We start from the raw sequence: 11,953 nt of genomic DNA on the forward strand, positions 1-11,953 counted from the left end.
TGTTATCTTTTACGTTATGCTTTGTTAGGCAGGGGCAGCGCTAGGTGGACAAAAGGAGTTCAATTAGATTCCTTTCATCAAAAAACTATAATACGCAAATAAGCAAAAACAAAGCACATGCCAAGTTCATTAATTGTAGTGGTAGTGGACAAGGTGGTTCTCCATTGTTTTAGGTCACAAGGTCAAATTTCAAGTGTGTTATTCTTCCATTTTTTGAATTTCTTGGTTAGAACTTAGAACTTCTTGTTCCGCCATCATAGTATAAAGTGTTTCTTTCTTTAGTGGACCTTACGCGGTCTGAATTCAGGTTAGTTGGCTAGTGAATTTCAAATACCTAATGAACCAGTAACTTGTATACACACTGATGACATTATGAGCAATTCTAGGTCCTGTACAATTTTTTTTCTTAATTTTTTTAAAAGAACTGCTAGTTCCAGTTTTTGATTCAATATGAAATAAATCGTTCATCATGATTATTGCATTCAAAACATTTCCAACTATCTCTAAGAATGAAAATATCCTCGAGCTTAGAAAGGCCAAATGAGAGGAACTACAGAACCAAATCCTAATAATAGTTGCCTTACAAGGCAGAAACTAAAACAAATTGACATTGTGTTTCCAAGTCCAGTAGGAAATATTGTAAAGAGATCAAAGTAACAATTAAGTAGACAATCAAAATGATCAACACCACCGCCCACACCCAACATAACAATGTCCTTCCCTTCTTCTGGTGCTGCTTAGCATAGAAAAGACTGTTGGTTCCACCACTGATGAAGCTTCCAGAAATGGCCACATTATGCTCAATGTCATCAATCTGTTCACTTTGAGTCTCAACTAGAACATCCATATCAAGAAAAACTTGATGAAGTTTATCCAGGCTCCTTTTTATGTCCATTACAGCCTCATGCCTATCTTTGTCCACAAGATTCATCTCTCCTTTTTTTGAAAATATTTCAACTTTCCCACTTCATGCCGACACCATCTTCTTAGTCACTCCCTCTGTTGGCTCATTACCTGTGTCATTGAAATATCTTCTTTTAAGGCATTCTTTGTAATATGATAAGTTTTTTTCCCTCAAAGCCTGAAAATCATTCATGCTATCCCTTAGCTTGATCCTCAATCCATTAGCCACTCTCGTTCGATCAACAATAGTCCCTTCTGCATACGCCATTGATAGGTTCCGATTAGCGACATTATATTTATCAAGGGCTTCAAGTTTTGCCTTGACAATATTGGCTTTGCGAAAGATAGATACCATATCAGAATCCATTATGTCTCTAAGGCCACGAAGGATTTTCGGACCGTGAGTAGTTTTTGTTTCTTCATTCAGATTTTGAAGATCAATTACGAGATTAGTAATCTCTTCAATGTTACCCTTCACTGCCTCGATTTCAGGGAAGAAGTTGGAAATACTTTCTTCATCTGTACGGCTGAGTTGTCCTATCTCTAAGTCCCTTTCTGTTTCGAGATCCAAATGGGCTTGTTTTTTCAGTTCAACATAGCTTAAGGATGATTTTGTCATGAGATCGTTCATCTTTACTCCAGTTAATGAAGATTCGAATTTCGAAGAGCTTTGTGTTCTTATCTGAGAAGATGATGATAATGGTGCCTGTCTCCCTCTTCTTGGAACTGTTTGGCAAGAGAAAGGGATAGAATTCTCATGAGTTTCAAATATTTGAATGTTTCACTGTCCTGTACAATTGCTGAAATAAAAATAATCTTGATGGGCAGCATCAACAACCATAATTTAAACCTCTCAGTTTCCTGCATGTAGTAGCAACTACTGCCTCTCATAATAGAAACTATAAATTGTAGGTTTGCTTGTGTAACAAGCTACAGATTTTGTAAATCATGATTGGTCATATTTGTAGACTTGCAAACAGCTTGTATCACCTCATTTCCACAACTAGGCTCAGTAATACGAGCAACTTTCCAGTTTTCATTCCATCTAGGTTTTGTGTGTTTCTTTTCCATTAGGATTTGTACATGATGGTATAAAAACCTCTTTACTAGCAGCCTGCTTGCATTTTACTAGTTACTTTTTTACTGATGGTTGCTTTAATTTCCTCACGTCCACATATTTTTGTAGATATGACTCGAGGAAAAGGTCGAAGTAGCGAAGGTCGTGTAAGAAAGTCCTCACTTAGGGGTGATTCTGCTCGTCTTGCAAACATGCCTAGCATTCCTATTCCCACCACAATTAGTGCACAACAAGGTGGTACGAGTTCCATAGGTGGGCCAGATCCTATAAACCATGTTCAAACTTTAGGTACGCCACCAGTTCAAGCGTGAGATCACGGTAGTAACCCAACCATCCCTGAATTATCTCCCATTACACCTGATCTGAGTAGCCCAATAGATAAGGGTACATCAAACCAGAGCAACACTATCAGCGAAGAAGAGTCCAGTAGTCGTCGTAGGCAGCAGACACCTATAATTGCTACTCTTACTCCGGCAGGGTTAGTCCATATATATATATATATATATATATATATATATATATATATATATATAATTTGTGGTAGGACTTCAAATATTGTTTTCAAATTTATGCAGGTTGGAACCTTCTAAAGAATGCTCTAATACCATATCCGCATCTTTCAAAAATCAAATTGATCCCAATGGAATCAATTGTAAAGGTGTCTTAGAAGATACTAGAGATTTTTATTTTGGGGAATTCAAGGTGTAACTTTCACCGTAATTCATTTTAAAAGTGTATTAGATTTTATAGGTAGGATACTAATATTATTAGTTTACAAACTGTTTTCTGAAGACATACTATTGGGACTCTTCGATTCCTGAGAGTGTAATCAGAAAACATTGGAATACTAAGGCAGCAACAAAGTATAAGAATTTCATTAGCAAAATTAAACAGAAAAGGATTAAGCCGCATTATGTGTTTGATAATGTGTCGGAACGTTGGTTGCAACTTTGGGTGAATCCTAAGTGTGTTGAAAAGTCAGAAATAAATGCAAAGAATCGTTGTGGAGGGAAAGAAGTTGCTCTGGGACTCACACATGTGGCTCTATCTGCATTGGGGAGCATCGCAAGAGACTTGTAAGTATATATTTTTTCATATACTCTTAAATTATTTTTATTTACTACTTGAAAATTGGTTTTTCAAGGTGGTTTTTGCAGTTCTTGATTCTGGTTTACCTAGGTATATATATTGCTATTTTCTTGATTACTATGTTGTTGTCTTTCTTGAATTCTTTAGGTTTGTCTATTGTTGGTTATACTGCTGTTGTTCTTGGTGTAATTTTTTGAAATGAGTAACTTTTGCATAGGCCGTTGCAAAGGGTCGAGATCCAACACCAGGTGAGGTACATTTGCACGTCTATACACATGATCCTGATGGAGAATCTTTTGTTGATGAGCGTGCCCGAGCTGTCCATGTAAGTTAAAAATTTTATAATTTCAAAATTAAACTAATGAAAAACTTAAGCCTTATATGATGACTTTAGTAAATAGCCTGGCTGCAAATATGCAGCCAGTATTTTCTGGTATTGTGCCCTCAGCTTGAGATAACACTCTTTAGCAACTTACTGCAAGGAAATCCTTAGTAATACCAATTGCACTTCACTTTATAGTTAGATTTGCATATGCTTCTTCAGATACATTTTTTTGGCAAATAACTGGGACATTTTATTCACCAAGTAAACATTTGTACAGCTCAAGGAAAAAGGAAAAAAAACGCAAACTGGGACTGGACATCTAGCAGCAGTCCCCTGTGCTCCATATCGTCTATACCTCCTATCTACATCACCTAGGGATAAAAGTTCATGCTATCTAATTTCTGCTTTAACCTCAGTCTAGTAGCACCACGCCTATGCACTTCCTGCACAATTTGCTTCACCATAGCTTCAATACTTCTCTGCCTTTGTTAAAACACCCTGGCATTCCTTTCCTTCCAAATCTGATAAGCAATACCAACATGACACATCCTGTAAATTTCGGAAGCTGAACTGTTACCTTTAGAATGTGTAACTCATTCAGATACTTAATAATTCCCTTATGGCGTTTTAATGGTATTGTATAAAGAAGTTAAAGAGTAGTCTGCAATGGATTAGGCAAATCTCTACTGTAGACTGCTTGTTCATGTGAGAATGGACAGTGAGTGAATGAGATTTGAAGTTGCATGCCTATTTATACAAAGTTGTTAGGATTACTTGAATGACTCATTATTCTTGCATTGTTCTGTATGTTGAATTGTTGATAAGGATCTCTGCTTGGTCCCCTTATGAATGTGCTTATGCATAATTTGCTTTTTGTTAGATATATCAATTTTACTTTTTATTTATGAAGCTGCATATCCTATTGAAGTTGGTCAATTAAGAGTTATTTTTGCCTGATATAAACAGTCTACTAGACAGGAAGAACTGAAAAGTAGTATCCGTAATGACTTAAATCAGTAGGAAATAGCCTGAAATTGTCCTTTTATTTGTTGTTTAGGAACTCTAATTGTCTTTATTTTCATGTTCTGTTACTTGACTATGAGACAGTGTATATGATCATTTATATCCAAGTTGTATGAAACTCTTTTTTGTTGGTCATCATGAGACTTCCAACGAAAAATGGATAAATATCTGCTCCCTTATCTTTGGAATTCATTTCTATTTTTATTTGGTAAAATCGAATGCTTAGTATTCTTGATGTTTTAATTTCACTACTTATTACAGGAAAGATATCAAGAAATATTATGGGAAAAATCACAGTCTCAGTCTGATATTGATCAATGTGAAGCATATTACGAAGCTGCTAGGGGAACAAGGAAGAGAAGAACATATGGTCTTGGATCTCAAGCACAAAGTTATTATGGGCCGAATCTTTGCGTCAATTGTGGCTTTAATGCTTAAGCATCAGCACCACCTTCAACTTCTCAATCAGCACCGACAAACAATATGGAGGAGTTAGTGATGCGATTGATTCCTACACTGACTGATCGCTCGCTTACTTTCTTTATTGAGTAGGCACGTGGAGTGATTTCTTCACCATCACATCATCCAAATACTCCTATCAACAAACCATCAGTTGTGATACCCATTTTGCCTCCTCCTCCTACTGCTAATGTTGACGATGTTGATCCTTTAGATTCTGATGATGATCGTAGTCCTTCACCCATGCATTAGTTTTTTATGTTATCTGTTTTTTGTTGGAAAGAACCAAATTATGCACTAACAATACTTGATGGATGTGTGGGTTCTTTTGGTAGTTGATAGCTTGGTGTTGTCGGTGTTTTGGACTTCACGATTAAGATTCCGCTATCTATTTTGAATCTTTTTTATAAATATTATTTTATGTGAATGTCAGTTATTTTTAAGGGTATTTATTAATTTATATTTACTATGTTTCAACAGGTGTATTTAAAAAAAATCGGAAGAAAAATATTTGTGACAGATTTGCGCCGGATTTTGGTTGTTGCTAGAGGAAAACAGTAGGCTATAGACTACAACAAACATTGTATTGTCGCTAAATGCAGGGCATAAATAATTGAAATATTAGTTCTATAGCTCGCTTTTCTGTTTCACACTTGCCTATATACTCTAGTCACATAGATCACGTCATATCTTTTAGTCACCTCCTCACTAGGCTTTACTCATTTTCATAACATCCTTATTATATTCACATTATATCCTGTATGTAATGAATCCTATTGTGTAACACTTCTTAACCTTATTCACGATTCTGACTTTGGTTTAATTACACTCTGCGGGGTCGGTATACTTAACCTTTTACTCTTTCTGATCAATCTTATCCATAATACCTCACAAGCTGTCTTATCAATACATTCATATTCGTCACAATTCTTCCTCCTCTGCAGTTTTGTCTCAATCATACTATTACTTCTTTTAACTATAAACTCGTCGTAATTTATCCCTGCTTATCAGTTCAGTCGGTACCTCAATATAACACTATTAAGATTTGCCAGCCTTTTCAAAATCATCTCTTAGTATCACAAGCCCTTCCAAATTATCCTAGCATTTCTTTTTCCTATAACGATATCGACCTCATAATTACTATTACAATCAATTCAGCAGTTAACTTATTTCTCGAAGTCAGCCGTACTCGCAACTTAGTCAAATCCTATCATTACTGTTGACACGACCTTTCAAGACATATTACGAACTTATATCTCATTCTCTTTTTATTTTTAGGAAATTTTTGGCAGAGTTTCCCTCTGTATTTCTTACTATCCCAAAACCTGCACGTAGGAAATACCAACAATGCTCACAGGGCCAACATATATATATATATATATATATATATATATATATATATATATATATATATATCATATCATAGCCACACAGGGCTCCCAATATCAACAACAATATGAAAATGATGAACTTACCTCGTATGTCTAACTCAAACTGTATCAGTTATACTTTCCTGTTTTCTTTCCCTTTCAATCTTTAACTGCAGGTTTCAATTATACCTGTAACATTCATACCTTATCTGACATAGACCTTTATTATCGTTACTTATCTTTTTACTAATTCCTTCAGCTTCTTCTGTTCACACTTTATAACTGAAATTATCATCAATATATATACATTCAATCCATTTTCCTACTATACTTACACTAACTTACCTTGACGATGACCAGTTCGCCATTCTGTATATACAAATTCTGATAACGTAACCTCAATGAAGTATCCTACCTCTGTAACTCCTAGTAACATTATTTACCTTCTCTTGTTGACACCACTCTCCTGCTGAAATCAAAGGTCAGTATATAAGGGATATCCTTTCCTATCTCTTGGCTCTATCGCACGATCCTAAGATATGAAAAAAAGTAACTATCCTAAATGCCCTGTAGCCTTCTGTTTATAAATGTGGCGCGCAATACACCATAAACAAGACTCTTCTAGACACGACATTGCAGATAACTCCTAGGACGAACTGCTCTGATACCACTTTGTCACACCCCAATTCCGATAGGGCATGATGGGCACCCAACCCTTACTTAGAACTGAGCGAACCCTATGGAATTCACATAATGAAACTGGACATAAAAAAAAATCCGAAAATATAATAAAGTACTTTATGTCAAACCATAGAAATTTGCGAACGATACTCAATTAATCAAAAACCGAGTAAGTCAAGCTGACATATCGGCCTACATGGTAGCTTTACTCAAAGCATGACATCCTAACCACAGGACACTGTCTGCAAAGTCTCTAAGAGTAAACACCTGAATCATATGAGTCGGGACAGGGCCCCGACGTAGCCATACACACATATGATAACCATAATGGCTCAGCACTGCTCCAGGAAGAAAATGGATTTTTCCAATCCCGGCTGATAGCCAACCATCCTAGCTGAATACTTTTACCTGCAAAACAATCTGGGACTGTGTGGCATAAACACAGCGCCCCCAGGCAAAGGGACGTCAGTACGAACAATGTACCGAGTATGTAAGGCAGCAGTAACCATAAAGAATGAGATATAAGCCATAATGAAAGTATGAGAAACCACCTGTAATATGAATAGCCCCAAAGGCAGAGAATAATCATGTAAGTATCCCCAAAGGCAATGGCAGGAAATGTAAATATATACCATACCCGGCCCTTTAGTAAGGGACTCGGTGAAATATAAATATATACCGTACCCGGCCCTCTAGTGAGGGACTCGGTGAAGTAATCATATATATACCGTACCTGGCCCTCTAGTGAGGGACTCGGTGAATAATGCAATGGAACTGTGCACGATTAGAATATTAGGAGCAACCATATACAAACTAAATCAACATCTGAGACTCAATAGAATACTTAGAATGAACCAACACTTGAGAATTAAAGACAATTGTCATGTCAAGTACTGCTGAGAACTAGAAATCATTGGAATTATGTATGTTCATTGTCCGCTCGTTTTATGGAATTCATGCCATAAAAAGAAAGAAAGAATATCCTTAACATACCTGACAATCTACCTAATCCCCCGACGTCCACTGCTCGAGTCTGTATGTCTAAAATCACGACGAAAATATCACGATTAGACCATTTACACCACTTACTATATAATTTGTATAAGAACGGAACTTAATGAAATTCAGGCAGCATTTCCTCTATAAACTGGACAATCCTGAAAATCCAATTCAATTGAATCATCAACAAAATAACCAACAGTACCAACCATTATTATACATCATAACTCAGCTGATTCCATCCATTTAACCCAACTAAAACAGCCCCCGATCCATAAAAATCTCAACAAAGCAACAAACGAGTTTATAATGCTATTTTCTCCGTTCTAATCCATTAAAACCCTAATTAAAATTATTAACATTAAAAAAGGGAAATTAATATTACCTTAAGTATGTAGAAACCACGTCAACACTCCTATTTTTGGCTGATTTTTAGCTCAAACTGAAGGCAACGCGACGCACAACGCTTTTCTCTTCATGAGCTTCGGGATTCGGTGCTCGGATTTTGATCAAAATGGCTTTCTTAGCCTAGAAGTTCTCTCCCTCTCTCTCTAATGTTTTGGAAGCTCCTAGATGCAAATGACCAGCCCTCAAATGAATTTTCCATATATATTAACGTTAATGGGCCTCATGGGCCGAAATGTAAATGCTTGGATCGGGTCTCAACTTGCTGCCCCGCCAGCCCAACTTGTATCGTTCATAACTCCGTATCCCAATATCATTTTGACGAGCGGTTTATTGCGTTGGAAACTAGACTCAATGAACTTCATTTTCGGCTTTTGAAACACCTTAAAACTGCTCACATACTTGGAGATATGATTCCAACAATATGGGCTAAAAATCTGGTTCGAGATTTTACTGAAGTGGTTCCGATTCATTTCGTTTCGATTCGTTTAACTTCTAATCCTCTTCCAACCCTCATGTAACCTCTTATAAATATATATAAATACTCATATACATCCATAAAAATCCATACACGTGTCTCGAAGGGTCCGGAGAATCACAATAACCTTAAACATAACTAGAGAACTCCAATCGCAAAAGTATATTCATATCTTTTGCCCATCTTCTATATCATTAATAATAATCTCAAATACTTTAAAAGGGCACTCACATTACCTCGTATACGTACTGATAACACGATTTCCAATCCTTTAGGTTGTCATGTCACCTCGGGATACTTAAGGCAACCATATATATATATAACGATATTCTTACTAACTCGATTAACTTTCCTTAAACTTTCTTAACTCGTTCATATTGTCTTAAGTCAAGTAGCACGGACTCTTACGGGGTTTAACATGACGGTATTAAAGTAGACCCTCGGAAAATTTCAACGGTTAAGGATTGTCCTAGACCAATTAGTGCGATGGAAATTCGTAGTTTCTTGGGTTTGGCAAATCACTACAGAAAGTTCATGGAAGGTTTTTCATCTATTGCCTCGCCATTGACTAATTTGATGCAGAAGACTGCTAAGTTTCAGTGGTCCGAAGCTTGTGAAATGAGTTTCCAAGAGCTTAAGGCAAGATTCACTCCAGCTCCTATTTTGACTTTACCTTCTGGATCTGGCAGATATGTGGTGTATTGTGATGCCTCTAGAATTGGTTTGCGTTTTATGTTAATGCAGAATGGCCATGTGATTGCTTATGCTTCGCGACAATTGAAAAAGCATGAGAAGAATTACCCGACTCATGACTTGGATTTGGCTGCTGTGGTTGTTGCTTTGAAAATTTGGCGTCATTATTTGTATGGTGAGCACAACGATGTTTTTGCTGATCACAAGAGTCTGCAATATATCTTCAAACAGCGAGAATTGAATCTCAGACAGAGGAGGTGGTTCGAGTTATTGAAAGATTATGACTTGAACATTTTGTATCATCCTGGTAAGGCTAATATGGTTGTTGATCCTTTGAGTAGGAAGTCTATGGGCACGTTAGCTCATTTGCGTGCACATGACCTGCACATAGGGAGGGAAATTCGAAGGCTTGCTAATCTTGGGGTCAGACTTGATGAAACTGAAGATGGGAGCTAGTGGAAATCACGCCATCACGGTCTGACAAGGTGGAAAGGATAAAATTCAAGCAATATGATGATGAACTTTTCGCAAAGCTGAGAGATGGAGTGGAAATGGGTGAGTACACTTCATTTATTGTTGGTACTAGCGATAGTGTTCTGCGGTTGCAAGGACGATTGTGTGTTTCTGATGTTGATGGTCTTCAACAAGAATTAGTTATAGAAGCTCATAGTTCCAAGTATTTGGTTCATCCGGGACCCACCAAAATGTATAAGGACTTAAAGCAGCACTATTGGTGGAGAAGCATGAAGGTCGATATTTCTAACTTTGTGGCTAAGTGTTTGAATTGTCAACATGTGACAGCTGAACATCAAAGACCTGGTGGTCTGGCCTAGAATATCGAGATTCCGCAGTGGAAGTGGGAGGTGATCAATATGGATTTCGTTGTGGGTTTACCCCGCACAAAGGCCAAATTTGATTTGATTTGGGCGATCGTGGATAGACTCACAAAGTCTGCCCATTTTCTCCCAGTGAGGACGTCATATACCGCGGAGGAGTACTCTATGTTATATCTAAAGGAGATAGTTAGATTGCATAGTGTTCTGACATTGATAATATCTGATAGAGGTACACAATTTACTGCTCACTTTTGGAAATCCTTTCAAGAAGGTTTGGGTACTAGAGTGAATTTGTGTATCGCTCTTCATCCTCAAACTGATGGGCAAGCAAAGAGGACCATTCAGACTATGGAGGATATGTTGTGTGCTTGTGCAATTGATTTTGGAGGAAGTTGGGATGAACACCTACCTCTGGTGGAATTCGCTTACAACAATAGTTATCAAGCGAGTATTCAGATGGCTCCTTATGAGGCTCTTTATGGGAGGTGTTGTAGATCTCCAATTGGGTGGTTTGAACCCACCGAAGTAGAATTATTGGGTCCTGATTCAGTTAATGAGGCGATTGAAAAGGTAAATCTTATTGTGCAACGACTGAAGACCGCTCAAAGTAGACAAAAGTCTTATACGGACATGAGGCGTAGGGAATTGGAATTTGCTATTAGTGACGAGGTTTTCTTGAAAGTGTCACCTATGAAGGGAGTAATGCGTTTTGGCAGAAAGGGCAAGCTTAGTCCTCGCTACATTGTTCCTTATGAGATTACTAGAAGAGTTGGGAAGGTAGCTTATGAGTTAAGATTACCAGTTGAGATGTCCATGGTTCATCGGTGTTTCACATTTAGATGTTGAGGTTGTATAAACCTGACCCCTCTCATGTGTTAAACTATGAAGAGGTTGAGTTGGATGAGTCCTTGTCTTATAAAGAAGATCCAGTTCAGATTTTGGATCGCCAAGTTAAAAGGTTGAGAACAAAGGATGTTGCGTCGGTAAAAGTGTTGTGACGAAATCATAATACCAAGGAAGCTACTTGGGAAGCGAAAGAGGACATGAAGAAGATATATCCTCACTTGTTCCCTATTTCAGGTATGAGTTAAGTTTTAACCTATTCATTCGCAAGGTGATTGGGTAGTTAAAATTCGTGGTGGTTAATAGCCTTCCTAGAATACGATTCTCATTTGAGGATGAATGATCTTAAGGAGGGGATAATGTAATACCCCATAAACTTGAACCAGGTGTGAACGCGTGAAAATCTAGTGTTAAGATGATATTATATCTATATGAATCCATTCTTGATGAATTTCGGTGGAAGATGGTCGTTTTAAAGTCAAACCAACTAGTGAAGTTGTTAAGGGCTCTTAAATTGGCCTAAGCATTGGTAGGTCTGTTTTCTGGGAGATTTTCATAAAAATATGTTGCAAATTTGGAACAACTTCCTGAATAAAAGTCGTAGATCTTTGAAATATATTTCTAATGGTAGGTCGCCCAACCCACGAAAAGTTATGTACAAAAAGTTATGCCCGTTTTACTGAAGCCTGTCTTCGCTAGAAATTTGGCCTGTGTTACGGTGAGACGTCAAGGACCGTAACACATGTTACAGGCCATAACATGGAACCGTAA

The 11,953-nt window shown here is 37.3% G+C and overlaps 1 protein-coding gene and 1 pseudogene across 1 annotated transcript; one reads left to right on the top strand and one right to left on the bottom strand.

The window, feature by feature from the left end:
• Positions 1 to 580: 580 nt before the first annotated feature.
• Positions 581 to 1,534, bottom strand: LOC132612898 (syntaxin-112-like; annotated as a pseudogene).
• A 557-nt stretch (positions 1,535 to 2,091) lies between these two features.
• Positions 2,092 to 5,129, top strand: LOC132612904 (uncharacterized). The gene is made up of 8 exons (XM_060326980.1): positions 2,092 to 2,269; positions 2,360 to 2,459; positions 2,557 to 2,683; positions 2,774 to 3,057; positions 3,126 to 3,150; positions 3,288 to 3,395; positions 4,680 to 4,832; positions 4,971 to 5,129. The coding sequence occupies exons 1-8, from the start codon at positions 2,092 to 2,094 to the stop codon at positions 5,127 to 5,129; spliced, it is 1,134 nt and encodes a 377-aa protein (XP_060182963.1).
• Positions 5,130 to 11,953: the final 6,824 nt, after the last annotated feature.

This window comes from Lycium barbarum, chromosome 1 (genome assembly GCF_019175385.1).
Source record: "Lycium barbarum isolate Lr01 chromosome 1, ASM1917538v2, whole genome shotgun sequence".
Classification (NCBI taxonomy): domain Eukaryota; kingdom Viridiplantae; phylum Streptophyta; class Magnoliopsida; order Solanales; family Solanaceae; genus Lycium; species Lycium barbarum.

Bases quoted from the DNA above. Each gene is read 5' to 3' on its own strand.
- LOC132612904 (XM_060326980.1), top strand. From the start codon at position 2,092: ATGACTCGAGGAAAAGGTCGAAGTAGCGAAGGTCGTGTAAGAAAGTCC. The intron at 2,684-2,773 runs GTGTAACTTTCA...TGTTTTCTGAAG, and splicing joins TTTATTTTGGGGAATTCAAG to ACATACTATTGGGACTCTTC. The intron at 3,151-3,287 runs GTTTACCTAGGT...ACTTTTGCATAG, and splicing joins TTTTGCAGTTCTTGATTCTG to GCCGTTGCAAAGGGTCGAGA.